The sequence below is a fragment of the Arachis hypogaea genome, chromosome 15, assembly GCF_003086295.3.
Source record: "Arachis hypogaea cultivar Tifrunner chromosome 15, arahy.Tifrunner.gnm2.J5K5, whole genome shotgun sequence".
In the NCBI taxonomy this organism is placed as follows: domain Eukaryota; kingdom Viridiplantae; phylum Streptophyta; class Magnoliopsida; order Fabales; family Fabaceae; genus Arachis; species Arachis hypogaea.
This window is the reverse complement of record NC_092050.1, coordinates 150,885,011-150,909,942: the sequence shown is the minus strand read 5'-3', so window position 1 is coordinate 150,909,942 and position 24,932 is coordinate 150,885,011. Positions and strand designations below refer to the sequence as shown.

The following is a 24,932-nucleotide window of genomic DNA, read 5'->3' as shown; positions in this document are numbered from 1 at the left end:
CATTTTTATTTTCTCATTGAATTTCAAAGGTGCTCTTGATACTCGTGAATCATGATGATGATTTATTGATTTGTCTATATACTTTTAAAATTGTTTGGGGCATTCAATGGGAGGTGATCACACATAAGGTGAGAGTGTGAGACGCCAACACATGGGTGATGGATCTGAGGACATAGAGTTTGATTCAAAAACAACCTAGGTCACACATTCACACCAAATATTTTTTTCTTTTGAAAATAATGATTTAGAGTTTTAATTTTTCACCTAATTATTTTTCTAATATTTAAATGAGTAAACAAACTATTTTTAAAGAAATTAAGTGGATAATTATAAAAATAAATTAGAATTTTCAATATTTTTTATTGACCATAAATTGAAATTGGAGAGATTTAATACCTTTTATAATTACATTACTCTTATTAACTAACTTAAATTTATTGAGTGATTAGCTTACATGTCTATTTGAGTAAGTATCAAAAGTTGAAAAAAGAAAAATACAATATAAAAGAAGAGAAAACAGAAAAAATAATAAAGGATATAATTGACTGCATCTTTTTCAAATTAAATTAAATTATTAACGAGTACAAGTTGGGTATGAAGATTATAATATTATTAGTAACAATCTTAATGCATAGGGAGAAGTTTGAGCAGTATGTATTAAATCCTAATTAGTTTAAATTTTATTACTGTTAATATAACACAAAATTAGCTAATGATTAAGGAATAATATAATTTTATGATAGTTAAAGTTGGTTAAATTAAAATAATTTCAGTATAAAGATTATAACTAAAAATATTACGTATAAATGCTTGTTATATCAAACAATATATTTAACTACATTTTATATCAAATAGAGTAATATTCTTTCTCACCTTAATAAATTTTAGTTACTAAAATATTTTATTTTATTAGGTAAATCAATTTTTATTATTATTCAATTAAAAATATTGTTGATACATTAAAATTAACTACTAAAATTAATTATTAAGATAAAATATATATTATAACATAAAATATATATTAAAAATGAATTACACTATATATATAAATTTTTATATAAATACATAATAATTATTTTTTTTAGTTGATTTTGATATACATCTAACATCGTTGTTATTCAATACATACATAGCAATTCCTGTTCTGGTGTCAAAAATATTTCTCCTACTATAACTGGTTAAGAATATAGTTTGTAATTTAAATTTCTTTTCATAAAATATGTAGCCGAAACGAATGATGACTCCAAACTATAATTCGATTGGAGAGTTTTTTTTTTCAAAAATTTTGTAGTCGAAATCAAACTCAGGATATAAGTGGGGCGTATATTTATGGAAGACACTTTTAACACTCAAATTATTTAAGAAGTATAATAATTTTATGAAATAAAAAATAAGACATTAAAAAATGAAATAGAATTCATAAAAAAGTTATCATATGACTTTCTTTTGCTTTTTTTTTTTTACCAGAGATAAGAGACTCGAATTCGCAACCTCTTAATTAAATATGAGGAGATTATGCCATTTGAGCTATTATTTATTGGCTATGACTTTCTTTTGTTGTTGAGACATAAAAGGTATTTTTTATAGGTATAAGATTAATAAATAACATTGATATTTAGGACGATTTAGTCATTAAGTTAATAATGACCGTTATTAAACTCGTATGCTAGAATTTATAAATTCAAGAATGAATAATAATTAAGGACTTGTTATAAGTTATCACTCATTAGGTATAAAAAAATCAGAGTTAGACTCATTTTGAATGACATATCAAACAGGTTTATAGATAATCTTGAGTAACAAATCAATTTCTAAAAACAAAAATTAAATTTTATATCAATCATTTTATTTTTTATTTTTTATCGTATCTCCTAGCGATAAATTAAAAACTAATATGCCGCAGATCTGAATTTTATTTAAAGATTTTTCGTTAGCCAATAAATTATTACATGCACAAAGTAAGATTCTAACAAATGTAAATAAATAAGAATAAATTATCATTTATATAAATAAACAAGAATAAATTAAGGACATTAATCAACTGATAACTAGACTTATCCAACTTGATTATATCAATTTTTTTATATAAATAAACAAAAATAAATGATCATTTGTACCTATAAAAAATATAAACGCAGACAAATATATCAATGTAAGAATAAAATGACAATTGTAATTACGAAAGATGACTTTTGTGTACCAAAAGTACCTGGACTTGGGTTACACAATTGATTTATTAGGATATTTTTGACATACGGAAGCCATTTTCTGTGGTTACAATTGTCGTTTTATTCATATATAAGTATATTTGTTTGTGTCAATATCTTTCATGGATACAAATGGTAATTTATTCAAATAAACAATTTAATATGAAGGCCGATTTATCTAACGAGATAAAAATTTAAAGGTTCATTTAATAATTAAAATATATTAAAAACTAAAATTTTTTAAAAAACTAATTTAGATACTAATCTTACAAATAATTTCCTATGTCTGTCTATAATAAGGGCAATCCAACGAAACGGCGTCGGTGCATTGGGTATGATCACGTGTGAAAAAAAAAAAAAAAAAAAAAACCCGAAAGGTGGTTAGCTGGAGGTTAAAATTTTGAGGGAAGTGGCAGGTTTTTGTTGAGGAAGAAAAAAAAATCGTCGGTGCTCTCTTTATATCTTCCATTTTTCATCTCTCACCCTTCAAACCGCCACAACACACAGAATCAAAGCCAGGAACCACCACAATATATATACACATTCGCATTAATAGATTCATTAGAGTCTGCGTGATTCATAACTATTATTATTATTATTATTATTATTATTCTTCCAATTTCCATTGATTGAACCATCAGCTACATATATACACACTCGGAGAATCAATTGGTGGAAGCTTGCCTGACTCATTCACTCATTCTTCTTCTTCTTCCAGTTTTCACCACCACCTATGTCTGAATCTGCTTTACTTGATGCTGACAACATCTACCTCGATGGAAAGGTTCTTCTTTTTCCCCATTTCATTTCTGGGTTTCCTTTAAAGTTTCCATCTTTGTTAAGTTTTGGATCGTTTCTTAGCACTTTCTCAATTGGGCGATTGCAATTTTTTTAACTTCTAAGTTTTGCTGTGCTGCGTTGCGATTGGTTTTTATTAAGCTAATATTTTTACATCATTGGTAGTATTGGATCTAGTTTTTTCATGTTGGATGTTACAGCGAGCTTGAACTGTTTTCATATTCATTATTTTGAATTAATGGGGGTTGGTTTATTTTCTTCTGTTGCTTTAATTCATTTTTTAATGTTCTTCTTTTCAATTGAATGTGTTTTACATCGCCAAGCCATTGAGATTTTGAATTTTGAATTTTTTATTTTATACATGTCAAATAGCTGATCTGTGTTTTGGATGTACCCTATGCTTTCTTTTTATTTATTTCTTTTTTTTTTCTATTTTTAAATTCCATATTCCATAACATGCTGAGCTCGTGAGCTGTTTATTCATTTCTTTGCGATTCCATATTTAGATTAAAACATGGATTTAGTAATTTTTTTTTCAAGATATGAATCTTAACCTTACCCTTATTTGATGCCATTTTGATGATGTAAAAGAAAAGATTTTCTATTTGCATTTTATTTTACTTCCTATTAGTTAACTAACACATTGTTTTTTTCTCCACCTTGTATCATTGATCCGTCTTTTTGTTTTTTCATGTGGGGTCCTGGTTCCCTTTTTTTTTTCTTTTTAATTTTTTTTCCCTGTTTTCTTATATGATGATGTTCATGCCTTTGAAGGAATTGGATCCATTTTGCTTTTGGCTTTTCCCTCTCCTCGGTTCTCTCTAAGTGCATTACAGTCTATAGGAATTAAGAACCTTGGCTATACCTTTCTTGTCCTTTATCTCATTATTTTTGTACTGGATTATAGTTATAGCAGGTGGTGCTTTTTGTTAATTTATGTAAGTATTTGTTATTAGATAATGTAAAGTCATTCTTCTCCTTTTAAATATTCCAAAGATGTTGTCCTCTTTTTCACTGGCTTCACCTTGTATTCTTCCTGGGGCATACAATGATTGGAATCTGGAAGTATTCAATTCATGCATCTTTTTGAAAAGTGATACTAATATGCTGTTGCTTGTTAGTTGGGTTTGTCCAAAAAAGGGGTAAGGCCACATGGAGGCAAATATGTTAGGGAATAAACTGTTTTAACAAGTTTTGAACATGCTTTTCTTACATTGCTCTAATGGAGTATGTACAAAATAAAGGATATCCTTTGCTCTACAGAAACGTTTTATTTTTTTGTCTTTTTTTTTTTGTTCCAAAAGATTACTTCAGTTTTTTTATTCGTTTTTGCTCTGATTTGTTGTGTTTTTTTTTTTCATTTGTTCTATGCAGTACTAATTTTCGATTATTACTTCAGGAACATTATATTCGAACTGGCTGTGGTTCTGTGTCTGTCATGGTATACGGTGATCACGACAAACCAGCCCTGATCACTTATCCGGATTTAGCACTAAATTGTAAGTGGTGTCATCTCATTTTCCAGTAGCTAATATATCAAGCATTCTGAGCTTTCTGCTGTTGTTTTAGAATCTATTGCTCTGAGTGTTCATTCTCTTAAAAGCCTGATACATAATTTGTTGTCGATTCAGATAAATCATGTTTCCAAGGATTATTTTTCTGTCCAGAGGCAGCTTCTTTGCTGCTACACAACTTTTGCATATATCATATTAGTCCTCCCGGGCATGAGGTCTGTATGTTGTCAACTGGAACTTACCTTGTATTACCTTCAAAACCCAATATCATTATTCACATAATTTCTCTGGAACTTCCACAAGAGTTCTTGCAGTTGGGAGCTGCTGAAATTAGTTCTGAAGATCCTATTCCTTCCGTCGAAGACTTGGCAGATCAAATAATTGAGATCCTCAACTATTTCGGGTAATTGCAGTATCATTACTTGCTCAATAAATTTTTTGTTATTGTTGTTTTGAACTGTTACATTTGTTGAAACTCAAAACTAATATGTAAAGTAAAAGGCATGAACTATTTTGGGTGGAATTTTAATGAATATTATATATATTATATATTTAACCGATGGATGAACTATTTCTTTGACTAGGCTTGGTGCAGTGATGTGTATGGGAGTAATGGCTGGTGCTTATATCCTTTCCCTATTTGCAGTATGTATCCTACGTAGCTTTGAATGGTGAAATAGTTTTGGGATGTGGCCAATGCTTTGTAGTTTTAGATTATATGAAGTCAATCAAATTAATTTGCTCTTCTTTGATGCTTTATTACAGACGAAATATAGGGAGCGGGTTCTTGGTTTGATACTTGTATCTCCTTTATGCAAAGCTCCTTCTTGGACTGAATGGTTTTATAACAAGGTTCCTTCCAAATGCCTTAGACTATCTGATGTGCTCTCGAATTCAATAACATTACCTGAAACTGTTTCCAATTTCTTTCAGGTGATGTCAAATTTGTTATATTTCTATGGGGTATGTGGTTTGTTGAAAGAGTGTTTGCTCCAGAGATACTTCAGCAAGGTATTATAATGTGATGATCTGTCTCGGATTCCCTCATTTATTCGATGATAACTAGTTTCTGTAATCAACATCAACAGGAGGTTCGTGGTAATGCCGAGGTTCCGGAATCCGAGATAGTTCAAGCTTGCAAAAGAGTCAGTGCTAACCAAACCTAGTTTCTTTTTCTCTTGTTTTTCTTTCTTCTCCTCACTTTTTCTATGTTCAATATATTTATCTCACTTTGTGCTTGTTTCCTTTCCTTTTTCTTCTCAGTTACTGGATGATAGAAAATGCAAAAATGTCTTAAGGTTCCTTCATGCAATTAATCAGTAAGATCTTCTAGATAGTTGCTTTACCATATTCACTTCCTTGCTCTTTGTAATTGCATATATCATCCTCTGGGAGTTAAAGTTGGAGATTGGCGTCAGCATCTTTATGTGTTTGAACTTGTTTTGCCAACTTGTAGGAGGCCTGACATAACAGATGGATTGAGGAGATTAAAATGCCGTACACTTATTTTCGTGGGGGACAGTTCTCCTTTCCATTCAGAGGCTCTATATATGACTTCAAAACTCGATAGAAGATATAGTGCCTTGGTTGAGGTATGTAGTTCTTCTTGCATCAGTATGTGGAAGGGTCTACTATAATACAAATAGCAAAAGTACTATGTGCATTCCAAAATTTAGCCACTATATATTTGTGTATAAATATGTGTTGTTTAACTCATTTTCAACGTGTATTTTGTATTTCAACATCTATTCTATACGGATAGCTGGTTTGATGGTTGATTTTTAGTATATATGTATAGCATAGTTGATTCTCAGGTTTACTTAACATTAAGGGAGGTAATGGCGAATATAGTATCTATCACATAACTTCAATGGAGGACATTAAACACCTAAATGCATGTGTTATGTAGGGAAATATTGCATGAGATACATAAAGTAGGATCATAAGATGTGTTGATTTGGCAGGTCCAAGGATGTGGATCAATGGTTACAGAGGAACAACCACATGCAATGCTGATTCCAATGGAGTATTTTCTCATGGGGTATGGTTTGTATAGACCCTGCTACTTAAGTGAAAGTCCAAGGAGTCCTCTTAGCCCATCATGCATTTCTCCAGAGCTACTCTCTCCAGAAAGCATGGGATTGAAGCTTAAGCCTATAAAGACCCGGGTTTCTGTTCCCCTTGAAGTTTGATATCTTTATTTTTTTTTTTTTTTTTGTAATTTTAAGCTTTTTTATTTCCTTACTTGTATCTTCTTTATTTTTTACTTTTTTAATTTTCAAGAGGGTTAGAGAAGAGAGAGTTGGAGGGAGTTGTAGATATAGAAAGAGAAGGGGTGTGTAATGAAATATAGGTAGATTTGCTTGCATTCATTTTGTAGTTAGTCATAAAGGAAGCATTGAGCTTTCTCACTGTATTAGTAGATTTAATGTGGACTCATCAATTGTTTATTGACTCACTACTCATTACTCATGAGCAGCAATAATCTTAAGGGACACTTTGATTTCAAAAAAGGTTTAATTAATGATTTTGCTGTATTTATAGTACAGTATTGCTAATAGAGTAATTGTATACAGTAAATTTTTTTTCCAAAACACTGTATAAGTAGACGAAATTTCAATTGCCTTTCAATTGATATATGATAGATGTAAAGTCTCAACACTAATTTTACATGATGTAACACAATACAAACATCTTTGAAATTCCTATAAATGAAGCTACAATAAAAATCTCTAAAGCCTGCAATGAACAAGGGAAAATTGTTGCAGACAATACTGAACTTGAAGTATGTGGCAGCCACAGCACTAACTTCGTGGAGCCTCCTTATCATAATTTGCTGATCATCATTCCCATGAACAGGATCACCCCAAAAAGTACATGGCAAAATCAAGGGGGCTTGGTGTATCTTCGCCGTAACTGGATCCTCTACTTTAGTTTTATATAGAGATTAACAGTTTGATACTCTAGCTTATGAATCTGAATCAGAAGCTGGATCCTCAACTTCACTCTCGCCACTTGAACCATCATTCGCGGATGAAGTCTCGGCTTTGGCCGGACGAGAATTTTGAAGGAGGTTATGTTTGACGAATTTGACTTTCCTTTCTTTGCTTTTTCCTTTTCGTTTTTGGCTTCCACTATCAGTTACCTTCATAGTTCGAGCAGCAGCTACAAACGCATCACTAATCACTTCGTTTTGCTTATCCTCCTCAACTGCATTTCCCTCTTCCCCAACATTATCAACATAAAAAAGATCATCACCCACCATCTTCCCATCCAAGTTACCAGTAGGTTGCTCGGCTTGGGAAATATCAAGACCTGATTTAGCACAGCTTCTTAAAGTATCATCTTCAAGAACTTGAATCCCTCTATTCTCAATGCTCAGCAACCAAGCTAACAAGCAGAATAAATTGGAACGAAATAAGTTAGAAATAATGCACTGAGAACCATGTAGCCAACTCTACCTAATAGGAAAAGACTTTATTGTTGTTGTAATAAACTGAGAACCATGCTGGAAGTTGCAACCTAGATATAAGCAGTGATAATCTACTTACTCAAAAGAGCTCTGGGTGAAGATCCATTTGCTTTAACAGCTTTTTCCTCCAAACCATTCTGGCTTGTAACATATTTGATTATTTGCAAGGGTATCCGTGAAACAGAAAATTCCCTAACATAAGAGAGAGCTCTTTTCTGATCACCAATTCCCCTGCATTAACAAATTATTAGATACTACAAGTACAAAGAGAGAGCCATATAAACATAATACGATACTAAATTCTTTATACCTAAAATACTCTACAGCCTTATGAGTAACAATCAATCTGGTCAAGGAAAGGCCTTTGATGTACTTGGAATTTTCATAAAGGAAAGGGTACTCCACCAATAGCAAAGCATCAAACAGAACCTTCCTAAACAGAGTTTCCTCTTCAGATTTCTGCAGACACTCATATTTGATATATGTCACTTAAATTACTGATGATGAACACATGAATATATGTATGTAAGAACAAGGACACGGCACAAAAATTAAGATAAAATGGACATAAAAAACCAAGATATGCTAGCCTTTGTCCGGTCCACAAAATCATGGTGTTGGAGCTTTGTGTATTAACAATGAAAACAAATGCAAGCTATGATATCAAAGAAATAAAATGAACTTATGAGAAACATTCAAAAGGAAAATAATCAAACTATACTAACCGAAATTGAGCTCAGTGGCAAAGATGTCCCTAATGCTGCCCTCATGAGGATCTCTGGTTACACAAGACAAATCAACATCAAAACAGGAGCTAGAAAATGAGTCATAGTTCTAGATAACTCAAAATACATGATCAAATTCAATCATCAAACTAGTTATAGATGTCTATGCATTTTAGACAGAACAATTATAATAGTGCAGACTGCAGTACAAAAAGCTAAAATCATAAAATTTTACAACCTTTGAAAAACTAAAGTCACATTGTCACAAGTAACAAAATGTAGCATGAAACTGAAAATTTAAAACCAAATATGTAATAACTAAATACTGACCCAAAAAGTAAATATTCTGAAAGCTAGATATTGAGCCAACAGCCCAACTCTTGAGATTCACTTCCAATTCATCCCCTGGTGTTTTCCTATGACAAAGCAACCTAAGTTTCAAGAAAAAAGCTTCCATGATGACAGCACCTCCCAAGTAACCAACATGAAAACCCTTATCACAAAGCCACTTGCAAACATCACTGCCCAAAATTGGCAACAAAGATTCAAACCCATTATCAGCATCCCCATTTGCATTCATCCAAACATAAGCCAAATCAGTGAAAGGCATAATCAAATTCAATCCAATACAATCATATTCTTCCTCCTCAGAAACCTTTTTACTACAGCAAATACTCATGTACCCAACAATCACATCCACCAGGGACTTCACCTCCTTCATTGCTTTCTTTTCTCTCTTCAGCTTCAGTTCCTTTCCAGAAAGTTCTAGAAGAACCTTGTGAACCTCATAAACAACTGGGGCCATCAAAGCCACACTCTTTGAAGCACCAACAGAAGCTGAACAAGCAGATAGCAGCTGAAACAAGGATCTTACGTCAGATACACGATCCAAGGCATCACCTTTCTCCGATTTGAGGCTTTGAAACTTGATTGCAGTGTAGACCCATATCACCTCAAAAGGTGGATTAACATTGGCTTGCATCAATTCGTAGAATACATCAAGGAAAGAAGAAAAATCAGGGGACCCTTTGCGAGTCTCGGAAATTAGTTCATGCACTGAGTCTTTCATCTTCATGGCATAGTTTTCACCCACAAGAGGGACGAAATTATCTGATGCATTGCTCAAACCTGTGATCTCCATTGCTTGATTTCTCGCTGAACCAAAATTGGGGTCTAGGGTTTATCAGAAGATGGGGTTTTGGACTTAAGAGTTTCCAGTTTCTACAGTTTGGGCCTGGCCCGGTTTCTCTAATTCTCTGTCATGTTGGTGGGGGTTTAGTTTTGCATTGACTCCAACGTGGAAAAGAAGGTGGAAATTTTTTATTTTTTAATCTTTTGTGGGAAAATTTTAGATTTTTATTATTAGATTAATGATGTAGAGCTACGTGTTTCCCTGCACCTTATTGGTGAAAATGGGACCCACTTTTGCTTATGCTTCTCTGGACTAATCACATGCGCTAAAAAAATCTTATTTTGCGTTATGTAACAAAACCAAGAATTTGCGTTTTCCTATATTTTTAAGCTTAGGAAAAGAAGCAAGGTTTTGGTTTTTTGTTTTTTTGTTATTTGATTACTTCAGTTCTCTGTGTCAATTTTGGTGGAAAATTCCCACCTTTTTTGAGGATCTGAATTTCCTGTACAAGGTGAGGGGGTTCTAGAACAGCGTGTGTGTTGAGGAAGATGAAGACATTGTTTTGGGTTGTGTTTGTTTCAGTGGTGGTTTCAACATGGTTGCCGCTCTCTGAGTGTTTCAAGAAACCCGCAGTGCTTGCTAGAAAAGAGGACATTCCGTACATAAAGTGCCAAGTTTGTGAGCTTCTCGCTAAGCAGTTGCATCAGCAGGTGAAGAAAAAGCAAGCTGAGACCGCTCCCAAAAAGGTTTTCTTTTTTCATGTCTTTCAATTGTAGGAGTGTTTTATTGGTAAGATTATTGTGTTGTTGTTTGGACTATTCTAAATTTGTTTGTGTTTTTGGGATGCTAGATCTCGGAGTATCAGATCATTGAGATAGCAGAGAATGTTTGTAATCTTAAGAAGGTAGAAGCGGATTGGATATTGCGCATTGATATTGTGGAGAAAGAAGATAGGCTTGAGGTAAGAATGGTGGTTCAATTTTTTCATTTATTTGATGATTGTGTGTGATTCATGCAATAGTTCTAATACCTGCACTCTCATTGATTTTGAAACTTCCTTTTATTGTTTTAACAGTTAGTTGAGCATGACTCTGAAGGACAGTGCAATTCTGAGTGCAAGACAATCGAGCGAGCGTGTCAGGAGGTATAAAACTTCGTGTGATTTTCGCTCGGTGCATTTGTTTGTCGCAAATGGATTGCACACCATGGTTTCTTTTAGTTCTGAAATGGCAAATTATATTATGAATTACTGTTTTCAAATTTTCAGGTTATAGGGTATTCGGATACAGATGTTGCTGAATATCTATATAATTCGAAGCCTGATGCCGATTCATTGTACAAATATCTCTGCAAAGACCTTACTAAAGCATGCAGCACCAAGCCACCCCCTGTCCCTAAGGTAGTGACAATCTGAATTGTTGTTTACTTACTGCTTTCAAGTAAATTTGAGTTAGAATGGACATTAGTTACTAACTTACTATAAATATTGCACAGCTGCCCTGTTTTTCGGAAACCAACTATGCGCTTTTGTTTCAATTCATGTAGTTATGTGATTAGAGTGATGCCAACTAAGTTGCTAGTTCAATTGAGCTTATGTGATTACTGATTACAGAACATTAGAACAGCTGGAGTATTTTTTATAGCTGAATAGTCTGCCCTAGATTAAAGTGTAACCCTTGATGAGAAAATCAAGATTTTTCTTTTCATGTCCATGGTTTATTTTCATGCATTTCAGTTCACTTTTCTATCAACAATCAAAACAACACTTTACCCACACCTTGCACCTTAGGTTCCAAATTCCATAATCCCAACCAAATGAAATATCCATTCTTTGAAGTATATAGTTTGAGAACTATGATTCATTTTCATGCAATGATATTGTCATATTGTGTAATATGCTCTTGCCATTATTGTTTGATGTTTTGTAAAGCTACTTCATCTCTAATCAGAATATCTTTTCTGTTCTGTAGGACAGAATCCCTGGTGATGCTTTTGTTGCTAAGTCTGATAAGGAGGCTGAAATGGAAAAGCTACTAAAATCTATGGAGGTATTTCCCTTGTTCATGTTATATATCTTTAGACGATTTATAATGGAACACTGTCATTGTCTGATTAATATAGCTGACCTTCCCTAGTGAGAATAAGACTTAGTTATTGTTTTTCTTGTCATCATTGTATATCACTATATCTTAGGAGGAGGGTTATCTTTGTCCTTTATTTAGCTCGATACATTTGGTTAGTTTTATAGCCCTATGTCCTTACTGTATCTAATTCTGCATCAGGGCATGCCAGGAGCACCTGGCATGAAAATGTACTCAAGGGATGATTTAATGAACATGAAAAACCTTGGTGATGAGGATGCCGAAGATGAAGATGAAGATGATGAGGATGACGGCGATGCTGCTTTTCCTGGGAAATTGGTACTTTCTCTTTTTCCATTTAGCTTGAAAAATGACATGTACCTTTATTTTATTAAAGGAAACACTTGATTAAAATGTCATACAATCGCTGACAAATCGAGCAATCTGCATATCGTAGGGAAAAGTTCTGAGAGAAAAGGAAAAGGAAAAGGGAAAAGGCGACTGGAAACAAACGATTAGAAAAGGAATCACAGACACGACCGTGACGCTGAAGAAACATGCAGACCGAGTTTCCAATCGCTTAAGACAGTGGTGGAGGGCAAAGAAAACAAGTTCAAAGAAGGGAACAAAAGGAGCCAAATCTGAACTTTAGCAAGTCACAAAAGCTTACACTGCGATTGTTGAAGAACTGCAGGCATTTCAACATCATTTGTTACAGGTAAAATGTGCCTGTGATAGTCAAGAGGAAGAAACATAGAGAAGCAATCAAATGATAACTTTAGACTTTAGAGTGACCACTTGGAATGGTTCATTTTCCATTCAAGTATTTTGCTATATTCATGTATTTTAATGACTCAGTTTTGATGTTGAAGGAGGGTGTATACTAGTGAAGGTTATGAACTTGTGATGTTCTCCAAAGACTTAGTTCCCCCTACACCTTTTTTTTGTAGAAATTTTTTTCTCTAAAAAACAGTATAGATAATCATCCAACAACAAAACGCTTCATCCCACTAGACGGATTCGGTTATATAGATCAAATGGCACCATTTAGCATTTTAGCCCAAACATGTTTCATGTTTACACCATTCAAAAATTTGTTTCCAATTTAACAACAAATATTCTTGCTTATAGTATGTGGATACGGGCACTATGCTGCACATTTCTTAATGTAGAGCACAGTTTGAATAACAAGCAAAATATCTTCTTAAATTTAAATCTCGTTGCTGCTAATGTACCAAAAATAAATATTACAAGTACTCCCAATCAATACAACGTGCAAGAATTAAGGTTTATTTTGGTCATCAGAAGGTTGGAGGAGTAGTATTAGACTATTAGGATGAAAATGACATTAGCAGTCATGCAAATTTTGTGTACTTGCTAACAAAGGCAAATCTATTCACTGAAAATTGATAACAAATAGTTGTCAATGCCTCAATGGGATTAATTAAATTCTGAATAAAATAATATTTTAAATATCATTACATCCAAAAAGCCAGAAGAGCAACTATGAATTTATAAGAGAATACAAGCACAATGTGAAAATACAGTTACAGTTCCTCAAACAGAAGACTCTACATTAAATTATAAAAGCAGCAATAATTGCTGTTCAACATCTTGCAAAATTTAGATAGCATTGGAAAATCATGACTCAACGCATCTTGTAATACTGAACCCTTGAAACGTTGCATCTGCGACCATTCAACGAGTACTTGACCATTATGTCAACATCGCGCGGATTTTTCTTGTTTTGAGCCACACTCATGCTCCCTACAATTGCCTCGCCCTCACAAATGGTCAATATGTCTTCCAGATAAAGCACTGTTTGTTTCCAATGGGTGGCACGCGACCTTGGCCCTGCATAAATTCTCAAAATGTTACTTCATGTGCGTGTGTAGTCTAGCAAATCGTTGCAAGCGAAGCAATCATTCAAATTTTCAACTAAGTTTCTAAGGAACTCTTGGGAGCGGATAAATCCAGCATGGTTTCAAAAGAGATTACAAGTTTTTTCAGTCTGCGGTTATCATATTCTGAATTAATGATACTTCTACATGCAAATTCAAAGATACCAACTTATAAAATTCATTGTTCTTCCCTTCAAATTTTATGCTCTGTTGTTCTCGTGCAAAAAATATAATCCTTTCGATCTATTTAACATCTATGCATTATCTTTTGCCAATTAACAGTTCACATGCCGAAAAGTAAATTTGACTCCCAAGTCCCAATAACATTATATGGACGAAAAAGAACAGCTCCAACAAAAACATATAAATAATTGAGGAAGTAGAAAGGAAGCTAACCTGTAGAGAAGCCCATCAATTTATGACACTTAGTAAATGTTACATCAAAATATGCAACAAGAGCATGGATGTAATCATCGCGTTCAGCAATAAGTTTAAACGGTGCTGTGAAGGAAGCATCTCCAGGAGCCATCTTTGAGATATCCATAGTCTGAATAAAGATGAACCACTCATTGTATATGTTCAAACCAAATACAAAATATTTTGGCCAATGCAGAATGAAATTTTTGCGCATGTCAAATACAAAGAATGTAAGAACTGTTAAAGCTCCCCCACCTTGAGTAGCTGGCAGGTAGTAGCAATCTGATTCTGGTCAACTGTATCAACAAGTGGCTCCATTATGGCTTGCTTCTTGATGCAGCTCATATCAAATCCATATACATTGTTCCAAACTGTTAGAAAAAATGAAAATATGGCTTGAGTAACTCTTTTTTTCACCAATAGATAAAGAAATTCATATGAAAATGCATTGTGTGGATGCCTCTTTCATTGTAACCGTAAGTATACTGTATAAGAGTAGCAAACTCATATTGGTTAATAAGAGGTCACGATCTCACACTCTATTTTATCTTCTTTGTAGTCTGCATCTTCGATGGCAGTAAGATGGAGGGACGCTTTATCTGGTAGCACAACTCCTCCTTCGACCTATTCAAAAGAGGAAACTCAGAATGATTCCCACACCATTGTACTGTGTGACATGTCTTCATCTAATATCAAAAGCAAGGAGTGCATAACTTACAAGCCATTTGTCGCGTGCGTAAAGGACAGAATTTAACATATTCTCAAATAATAGGAAATATCCCATCCATTCTGAAATGATTATATCAACTTTTTCAACCGGAAGTTCAATTTCTTCAATCTTACCCTTCAAAACTGTTACAACTGCAAAACCAAAACAATTATATTGCAATCATTGTGAGTGGATTTTTCCAACGAATCAACACCAAAAGAAAATGTATTTCAAAGGAGTAATACAAAATATAAAACATTGCTTTACCATTAGAGTACCCATTAGTTTCAACTATCTGCTTCGCCATGTCAGCCATATCGGAGCACTCAACCTGAATTCGCAATATAAAAAATGGTACAACTTAAAGTCATTATTTGGAATACTGATAAAATCACAAAAAACATAAAAGGCAATAAAAGAAATCAGGCACTTACAGCATAGACATGCGCTGCCCCAGCCTTGGCACAAAATAGAGACAAAATCCCAGTCCCAGCACCAACATCAAGAACTACTTTATCCTTGAATAAAAACTTATTCTGATAAATAACATTTTGATATGTTTTTGTTCTTACAGTGTCCTTCAACATTTCCTGCAATTCAAACAAGGTTACAACAAAGCATTATACCGCAACAACATACAAAAAACTTCTTTTACTATATTGCAAAACATTTGAATACTAGTTTGCAGTTCCCCTTCTCATTTATGGGGTGGGGGGGGGGGGAAGAAAAAACGGAACTTCAAGGCAAAAAAACAAACAAAATATAAACTTAATACACCAGCCTGCATCCAAGTTGAGCACACTTACTTCGTGAATTCCTGCAAACACATATACACATTTAAGATGAGAAAACAATCCTATTAAGAACAAATACAAATGAGATTAAGCTGAAGCGCGTGAATTTTTCAGGTTGCAAAAAACAACAGCCCGGATGTAAAGTTCGGAACTTTGAGCAAAAGGGAATTCAAATTGAGCAGAAGCGGATATTAAATAATTAGAATGAGAGTAAAGAGAGAGAAGCAAAAGTTACCGAAATGAGAGTAGGAATCGAAATAATAATCGGCGCTGGTTTTGTCATCGGAATCAATAAACGATGGTTCTGATGGTTCAGGTTCACACATGGATTGGTCGTCGAGGTTGGAGCTCTCGGCGGCGTCCTGGATAACCTCGTCGGCGTCTTGGAAGCGAAGGTGGTTGTTCATGCTGTTGTTATCGTTGTTGTTCTTTCGGCGACCCATACGATATGAAAGGAAAGATTTTTTTGGAGATGGAGAAGGAGTTTGCGTATGTCAGTGACTACTCACTAGAACTGGAATTGCGAAAATTAGGGTTTTAGTTTGGGTTTTAGCCTTTTAGGTTATGCGACGATAGCTGCTTGCCTGCTTCCACTTGATGATACCGCGTTTTTTACTGCTTCAATCCTTTTTTTTTTTTTTCCTTCTAAGGAATAAGAAAATAAAATTGATATCCAGTATAAACCAGTTTTATATATACACACAAATATCAAATTACCTAATACTTAATACTACGTAATACTTTTTATATTAACAGTATAAATAACTATATAAAAAATATAAGCAAACGATTGTGTAAAATATTTGACATTATTAATACATTAAAATTAAATAAAAATAAGATAAAATTATATCGCTTTATTGTTATTAGAAGTGTTGATATTTACTATGATTATATTTTTTAGATAACAAATCTTTTTATAGTGTTAGAATAATTTAACTGGTTTTAGAAATATGATAAAAGAACGTTCTGCTAAGATTTTTACTTTAAGAGTTTGATTTGATTCAATGAAGTTAAAAAAAAGTGAAAGTTCAGGAAGGTATTGATTTGAACCAGTTCGGAGACTCTATGAAAGTGGCTATGGAGAAAGTTGAGGTATCGGTGACAATCCAAAAGTCTCATACAAGGACTTTCTTTTATTGTTCCTTAGCTCATCGGTAGATACTAATGAAAATGTGTTTGAGCCTATTGATGAGGATGCATTAGACCTGAAAGATCGTTGGTATAAGGAGGAGAAAGAACTCCACTAGGATAAACATTTTGACTACTATCCGACCATTCCAATCCCTAGGAATGAATTTGAGGAGTGGTGTAAGCCATGGGATATGGCTTTCATTGTTAAAGTCCTTGAAAAAAGAGTGTACTTAGCGTTCATGGAACAGAAACTTAATAGACATTGGATTTAAAAAGGTAAAATTAATGTTATTGATATGGATCGTGACTATTTTTCGATTCACCTTACTGGTAAAGAAGACTATAACCATGCGCTCATGGAAGGACCTTAGATGATAGCGGGACACTACCTAATTATTTAGAGATGGAGGTCTTTCTTTCTCTCATAAGAGAATATAGTCAAGAAGATTGCTGCCTTGATTTGTATCCCGAACCTGTCGATTTAGTTATACAATCATCTTTTTTTAGGAAAGTATGCTTAAACCTGGGGACTACGCTTAAGATTGATCGTGCAACCTCCATTCATTTTCGGGGATGATTTACAAGAATTTGTGTTGAACTGGACCTAACAAAAAAACTAATTCCAAGAATCTCCATTCTCAATCATACTTTAAACGTTGAATATGAGAGATTACATCTTATATGTTTTACGTGTCGTAAATATGGCCATCGATCGGATCAATGCAGTGAAGCTCAAGAGCACAAGGTGATGCCGGAGAACACATCCATAGCCGGCAAGGGTGGCAGTGGTTAAGAGGCCCTAGAATCGGTGCAAAAAAGGCAAGTAAATCAAGATCCCCCTGACATTCGGACCTTGGATGATGATAAGAAAGTAAGTAAGATTTAACGCGGGAATTAAGGGTGCTAATAATAAGAAAGGATCTCCTTCTAATTTGGAAGCTAGAAACTCTAACAGGTCACGTTTTATTATTCTTAATGAGAAAGATATGGAGCAAATCCACGAGAAGATTGTGCATGAGAAGCTTCACGTGGAGCAATCCATGCAAAGTGGACTAGATGCTAGAGTGGAGCAACATGGGCCTTGTACTTTAATGCCACTTAAAGTCCATAAAGAAAATGGAAGACCAACCCAATCCCTCCACAAGGTTCTTAGATCGAAGGCTGGAAAAAATTCCCAAATAAGTAAGAAGGCTAGAAATAATAAGAATGGGCTAAATGGGCCAGGAAAAGTGAACAAAGAAAAAATGAAGATTAAACTAGTTGAAAGTCATACCTTGGTGCTCTCTGACTCAACATTTGTTCCTCTTCTAATTGAGAAAGTGAGCTTAAAAAATCTAGAAAGGGAAGCCATGGAATGTGAAATCATTCACAGAATGGGCATCATGCAAAGGTGGGAAGCTTTTGAAGTTGAAAAGATTATGAAAGAAGGCATGGCGAAGTAAATGGCGTTGTCTTCCTACAACAACCCGAACCTTTTTCAACTGGCTATGACCACTAATGTGGAGGAGATGGCTGCAAATTGTCAGGGAAAGAATCCACCTGATAAACCACCTAACCCCATGATTGAAGATCCAGGATCATCAGGAAACGGTGAGAGTAACTCTAAGGAACTCGGTTTGATCTTGACCAGTGGGGAGCCACACTCTAATTGATCTGCATCTCTGGTGACATCTTTCTCCTATTTCTTTTAACGAAATTTTTATTCTGACATTATCGTGGTGTTGGTGGAAGTTCTTTTACTGTTTTAATTAGAGATGTTAAAAAAGAATATCATGTTAATTTTTTTGTTCTCCTTGAAACTTATATTAGTGGGGGATAAAGGAACTAATATTAGAAATAAGTTGCCTTTAATTTTGACAGTTGTTTTATAAAGAAAGCCAGAGGACACTCTGGAAGTATTTGGTGAAATTTCGATGAATGGAGAGTGGATATTTTGTAGAGTCATCAATAATTCATATATATGAGGATGCTGGAAAAGTACTTACAGCCACGGTTTTTACTGTAGTGTATGGGGGTCCTCAAAGAGTACATAGAAGAGAATTCTGGAGAAACTTGAGGAAGCTGAGTTTGCAGAATAGTCTCCCTTAGTGCCTGGTTAAGGATTTCAATGTGCTTATGCATAATTTTGAAAAGACAAGGAAGAGGAGCCACTCAATTTAATGGTGCATGTGTTGATTTTCAGGAGTGTGTTTCTGACTATGGACTTTTAGACTTGGGATACTCAGTATATCCTTTTATCTGGAAGAGAGGGAACTTGGTCAAAAGATTAGATCGTAGTCTGAGCAATATGAATTGGCAAATCAGATTTTTGGAAGCTACGATAAAGCACTTACCTAGATTAATCATGCATGCTCCTCTCTATCTCTAACTCTTTACTTTTCCCTCACCTAACAAATGGCGAAGGCCATTTAGATTTTTAGCATCTTAGTTATCCCATCCGGACTTCAATAATATGATTACTAATCATTAGAAAATAATTGGTCCCAAGGTGTTACGAACTTTATAGATTCTCTTAAAGTATGAAATTTCACTGTCTATGGGATTATCTTTAGAAGGAAAAGTAGAATTCTAACGAGATTGCATAGTATCACGAATAGATTGAGTGTGAATCACAATCTTTATCTGGAAGATCTCTAAGTTACTCTTTGGAAAGATTATGCAGAGCTCCTTTTCCAAGAAGAGATGTTATGGTTTCAAAAATCTAGATGCAAATGGATAGAGTACAGCAATAGAAATACTAAATATTTTCATGATACTACTATGGCCAGAAGAAGGAGGAACAAGATTACTTTTTTGCAGGATGAGGCTGGTAATTGGATACATGATAGTCACACCTTTGAAGTAATGGCCACAACTTTCTATACCAATCTATATTGTGATTATCTCCTTAATGTTTCCTTTGTGATTAATGTGCTTTTTCGGCATTAAGTGATGAAGATAGGACTCTGATTGGTGTAATGTCTACTACAAGGAAATTAAAGATTCTCTTTTCATCATGGGTAGCTTCAAGGTTCCGGGAAAAGAAGGTATTCATGTAGGCTTTTACCAGAATAAATGGGATCTTGGGGGACTGGATTTGTGCACGATGATTGAGAATATTTTTGCGCACCCTTAGGAAATCAAAGAGCTAAATGAGACGCTTATTACGCTTATTCCTAAGATGGAGCCTGTTACTAATCTAAAGCAAATGAGACCTATCAGCTTATGTAATTTATCTCGTACAAAGTGATTACCAAAATTTTGGCCCAAATGCTGCGGGGGGTTGTGGAAAAGTTAGTGCGGCCAACCCAGTGTAGTTTCATCCTAGGGAGGCATAGTTCTGACAATATTATCATTACACAAAAAGTTATCCATACTATAAGGAATAAAAAAGGTCTGAAAGGATGGATGGTGATTAAAATCGATCTGGAAAAGGCTTATGACAAACTCAAGTAGAATTTTATTGAAGACACTCTGGATGATATTGGGATGCCCTCTCAGTTTTTCAATGGTAGCCAGTTGTATTTCATCTGTGAGGATGAGGATTCTATAGAATGGGGAAACCTTGGACGAGTTCTCTCCTTCAAGAGGAATTTGGCAAGGTGACCCTATTGCCGTTACATTTTTGTCTTCTGTATGGAAAGACTCTCCCATCCTATTAATGCTGGTGTAGATCATAGCTTTTGGAAGCCCATCAAGCTGAACAGAGAGGGCCTTGAGCTTTCTCATCTATGTTTTGCTGATGATTTAATTCTCTTTGCCAAAGCAACTATGGACCAAGCTGAAGTTATTAATAAGGTGCTTGAGGCATTCTGCTCTAGTTCAGGTCAAAAGGTCAGCAATGAAAAGAAACGTGCCTTCTTCTCGAATAATATGGGTAATAATGTGAGAAGTCAGATAAGCAGTATCCTTAAGTTCCCTAGAACTGATGACTTGGGGAAGTACCTTGGTGTTCCTCTCCTCCACTCCAAGGTCTCGAAAAACACATACAGTGACATTATTAACAATATAACCTCTAGACTAGATAGTTGCAAAGCTACTTCATTGTATCTAGCAAGAAGAACCACACTGGTAAAATCTGTTCTCTCTTCTCTTCCTAGTTATACTATGCAAACTGCTCTTTTACTAGTTTCTACTAGTAACTTGGTTGATCATCAATGCAGAAATTTTCTTTGAAGAGAGACGGAACAATCTAGAAAAATTCATCTCATCAATTAGAGGGATCTTAGCAGGCCAAAAGCTTCGGTAGGGCTTGGCATCCGCCGTGCTTGTGAAGTTAATCAATCTTTTATGATGAAGAGTAGCCTTATGATGAAAAAGGATGCTTTATGGGCAAGGATGGTTAGGGCCAAATACAAATGTGGGAGCGATTTGCTGCCGAGGGTCGAAAGGAAAAATAACTCCTCGAATCTCTAGAAAGAGATATGTTCGGCTTGGAAGGGGGTCGATGAGAAATAATATCTGGCGCATTGGGATGGCGCTAACATTAAGTTTTGGAGTCATAACTGGATACCCAATCTTGGATCTTTAACCTAATATTCAGAACAGGTAATAACAGACTCTAAATCAAGTTTGTGTCTAATTGGTTTTCTTTCGGTTTCAGGTGAGTGGTATGAGAGTAAGCTCAAGGAGTGGCTCCCTGATTACATTGTGAGAAGAATCCAAGCACTATCGCCTCCGTCTCCATGGAAGGGTCCAGTTTCTATTGCTTGGACACTAACTTCTGATGGGACGTTTAGCCTCAAATCAGCCTACAGATTCATATCGAATTTCAAGGTAGTTTGGAAGTGGTGCGATCCAGAAAGAATTCATTCCTTCATGTGGCTGATTGCTAACGACACAATCCTAGCAAATGTGGAAAGAAGGAGAAGACACCTAGTAACGGATGCCAACTTTCCCAGATGTAACCGTCAAGAAGAGAACTCCTTTCATGTTCTCAGAGATTGTTTCTATGCCAAGTGTGTGTGGAGTCTCTTGAAACCTCATGAGGTTGTGTTCGAATTCTTTAACCTCAGCCTCAAGGATTGGTTGACTAGGAATCTATCAGCAATAAGTGACTAGGCTTGTAAGTTTGGAGTAACTATCATTTCTCTTTGCTTCTATCATAACTTCTTTATCTTCGAAGGAAAAAGGGTGAAGCCGACTATTGCGACGAGTTCAATTAGAGCACGGAGCGATGAAATTATGTGCACCATGAAGTTTCGGTCCTCCTTGCATCGTACCAGCAAGGATATTAATTCACTAATCAGGTGACTGCCTCCCCCAGAGCACTACACCACATTAAACATAGATGGATCCTTATTCTCGGAGAACAAGAATGCAGCTTGTGGAGGTATTTTCAAAAACCATTTAGGTAGGTACATATTGGGTTTTTCTTGCAACCTGGGGAGCTGTTCAATTACTCATTAGAAATTGTGGGGGATCGTTAAAGGATTAGTATTGCTGTTGCTCACAACTTCCAGCACCTCATCATTGAGTCGGACTCCTGGTCAGCTATAAATTTTATCAAGGAAGGTTGCCCAAATTCGCATCCTGTTAAACCTTTGCTAGAAGACATTAAGATCCTGGTGAGTAGGTTACAGCATGTAGGTTGGAAGCATACCTTGAGAGAAGCTAATACTGTCACAGATCATAGTTATCAAACCCGGTTCGACCTGGTCGGTCAAACTGAAAATCCGGTCACCCGGTCATCAACCCGAGTTGGGTCATCATTCGAACCGGTTAAGCAATTAACCAGGTCAAACTCAGTCAAACCCGATAAAATTCAGTCAAATTCATCGAAAACTAGTTTAAACTGACCCAGTGATGAGCGAAAATTAAAGCTCACGGATACCGGCAAGTGCACCGGATCGTTCAAGTAATACCACAGTAAGGGGATATCATTCCCACGAGGATTAACGAATTGAGACAAGCAATATCTAATTAAATATCTAATTAGATCGATTAAACTTAGAAATTGCATTGTGGATCTTGAACAAGAGAATTGGGAGAATGCTTGAATGTAGAGAGAAAGCAATAGATGAGAATGTTGAAGGCTTTGGAGATGTTTGATTCTCGGAAGAACAATGCTTATGGTTTCTTATTTTAATTAATGAAAAAATCCTTTTACAGCAAATCATTTATAACTAAATCCCAATCCCTTGGTGATTTAATTTCTCTAAACCCAATTAACCGTCAATCCCTTGGTCAACTAATCGAGATAAGAGGTGAAGAACGGTTTCGATTTTAAGCCGCACAACCTTTAAAAACTATCACTAGCTGAATTATATGTCACGTCTTCGTACTAGATCTAGACAAGTGAAGATTATGAGATAAGTTTTAAGCTAATTCCAAAATTAATTTTTCCAAAAATCAGGATCCATGACAGATTAAAATATTTCCCAATAGTTTTAACCCTTATTGATGAAGAACAAAACTCAATCTTGAAAAAGTAAAGAAGCATCAATTAAAATAAAGAAAATACTTTACATTATTAATCCTAAAACCAAACAGAGCTCCTAACCTTCAATAGAGAGGTGTAGTAACTCATGATAGAAAAGAAACTAATCCTAAGTATGAGAGAAGTGATCTTCCAGTGGAAGATTCCATCATCTCTTGTAAACAAGGTTCACTTATTTATATCCTAAGTTCAAGAATTCAAATTCAAAACTAACCCTAATCTTATCTCTCGGAAAGATAAGATAGCTAATTTCTTATTTTCAAATTCAAAACAAAACAATAATTCAAATCTAATATAGAAACAAATCCTAACAACCAAATCTTTATATTTCTAGAATGAATTAATGATAACTAATCTCTTGAATCTTCAATCTTTGGATTAAGGCTTCTAATGATTTGATAATTGAATTTGGGCCTTGTCAAGTATTGAATTCCGCGAGTTGAGTAGTATGGAGACGCCAAGCTTGCATCCTTGAATGTGGGCGTAAGCCCAATTTGGCCTTGCAGGAACAATTGCACGCTGAGCTTGTGATTGGCATGCCAGACTTGTGTGTGCAAATGGAGGAGGGACACCGGGCTTGTCTTGGATTGGAGGGGAGACGCCAGGCTTATGTTGGATGCAAGGAAGGGACGCCTTTCTTGCTTACATGGCCGTCGGGCATGTGGTGGAAGGAGGAGGAGATGTCGGGCTTCTGTGTATAGCCGTCGGGCGTGTGTTTGTGCTGCCGGCTGTCCATGCTTGAAGGCTTGGGCATCCAGTTTTCTTTCTTTTGGGCCTGGTTGAACTGTCTTTGAACCGATTTTTATGTTTTCTTACTAAAAAGACTTTAATTCTTGCTTATTTTGGGCCATAAACACCTGAAGACACAATAATACTAACACAACTCTAACTATTTGATTAGTTATGAAAATTCACTAGAAAACATAAAAAAATTGATTAAAAAAATCTAAGAAAAACTTAAGAAAACAAATGAAAAAGGGCCTTAAAAAATGCTTAAGATGACGTGTCATCACAACACCAAACTCAAAACTTTGCTTGTCCTCAAGCAAAAAGAAAAGTAAACAGAGTTTATCTTAACTAAAAAGAATTGAAGAGTTTACAAAATTAATTTAAAAACAAAAGTAGAATTTATGATAATCCTTGTGGTTACATTTGACTTCTCTTATTCTTGAATCTTGCATACTTAGGCTATGAAAATTTCAAAAACTTAGATCCGAATTGTATTATGAGAATTCTTTGAGCTTATATGACTTGGAGATAGTTACTTTAATTTAGTTACTTCACATTTAATTCGGAGAAAGATCTTTGCGGCTTTTGACTCTAAGTGTCCTGTCATAAGGCAGCTCTTAATGGGCTTTCAATCGATAATCCTGAGCCAATTGGCCCAAGTTATCGGGTGATAAAGCACATCTCGGATCTAATCACCTAAACCTCTCCTTGACACAATCGCACCACAAGCACATAATTAAGATTTTGTCGATCCAAACATTGATGCTCAGAGCCTCTTTGGGCTTCTTAATGTTTTGTCTTAAGGCGACTCTTTAAGCGGGCTTTCAATCGATAATCCCAGTCCAGTTGGCCCAACTTATCGGATGATAAGGCATCCCTCGAATTTATTCGCCTAAGTCTT

The 24,932-nt window shown here is 35.0% G+C and overlaps 4 protein-coding genes and 1 long non-coding RNA gene across 6 annotated transcripts; 3 read left to right on the top strand and 2 right to left on the bottom strand.

Moving 5' to 3' along the window:
- Window positions 1-2,529: 2,529 nt before the first annotated feature.
- Window positions 2,530-7,075, top strand: LOC112751330 (protein NDL1). Of its 2 annotated transcripts, none has more exons than XM_025800421.3 (11): window positions 2,530-2,991; window positions 4,405-4,504; window positions 4,637-4,734; window positions 4,834-4,922; window positions 5,104-5,164; window positions 5,285-5,371; window positions 5,453-5,530; window positions 5,608-5,664; window positions 5,783-5,838; window positions 5,976-6,111; window positions 6,484-7,075. In XM_025800421.3, the coding sequence occupies exons 1-11, from the start codon at window positions 2,941-2,943 to the stop codon at window positions 6,709-6,711; spliced, it is 1,041 nt and encodes a 346-aa protein (XP_025656206.1). In that variant the 5' UTR covers window positions 2,530-2,940; the 3' UTR covers window positions 6,712-7,075. The 2 variants fall into 2 exon arrangements, with proteins under 2 accessions (XP_025656206.1, XP_072073333.1); XM_072217232.1 differs by lacking the exon at window positions 2,530-2,991 and adding an exon at window positions 3,813-3,943.
- A 49-nt stretch (window positions 7,076-7,124) lies between these two features.
- Window positions 7,125-9,857, bottom strand: LOC112751329 (uncharacterized). Its single transcript, XM_025800420.3, has 5 exons — window positions 9,047-9,857; window positions 8,717-8,769; window positions 8,302-8,450; window positions 8,071-8,222; window positions 7,125-7,909 (listed from the first exon to the last, which is right to left on the bottom strand). Exons 1-5 carry the CDS (start codon window positions 9,855-9,857, stop codon window positions 7,488-7,490), a joined length of 1,587 nt encoding a protein of 528 aa, XP_025656205.1. The 3' UTR covers window positions 7,125-7,487.
- Window positions 9,858-10,039: 182 nt separating this feature from the next.
- Window positions 10,040-12,847, top strand: LOC112751331 (uncharacterized). Its single transcript, XM_025800423.3, has 7 exons — window positions 10,040-10,594; window positions 10,699-10,809; window positions 10,924-10,992; window positions 11,116-11,247; window positions 11,819-11,896; window positions 12,131-12,268; window positions 12,387-12,847. Exons 1-7 carry the CDS (start codon window positions 10,397-10,399, stop codon window positions 12,579-12,581), a joined length of 921 nt encoding a protein of 306 aa, XP_025656208.1. The 5' UTR covers window positions 10,040-10,396; the 3' UTR covers window positions 12,582-12,847.
- A 501-nt stretch (window positions 12,848-13,348) lies between these two features.
- LOC112751328 (protein arginine N-methyltransferase 1.1) lies at window positions 13,349-16,336 on the bottom strand. The gene is made up of 9 exons (XM_025800419.3): window positions 15,986-16,336; window positions 15,763-15,773; window positions 15,391-15,546; window positions 15,224-15,287; window positions 14,966-15,108; window positions 14,784-14,871; window positions 14,503-14,618; window positions 14,227-14,377; window positions 13,349-13,783 (listed from the first exon to the last, which is right to left on the bottom strand). The coding sequence occupies exons 1-9, from the start codon at window positions 16,191-16,193 to the stop codon at window positions 13,578-13,580; spliced, it is 1,143 nt and encodes a 380-aa protein (XP_025656204.1). The 5' UTR covers window positions 16,194-16,336; the 3' UTR covers window positions 13,349-13,577.
- Window positions 16,337-18,128: 1,792 nt separating this feature from the next.
- LOC112751327 (uncharacterized) lies at window positions 18,129-22,978 on the top strand. Its single transcript, XR_003176362.2, has 2 exons — window positions 18,129-20,934; window positions 21,027-22,978. It is a non-coding gene; the product is annotated as an uncharacterized lncRNA (long non-coding RNA).
- The last annotated feature ends 1,954 nt before the right edge of the window (window positions 22,979-24,932 follow it).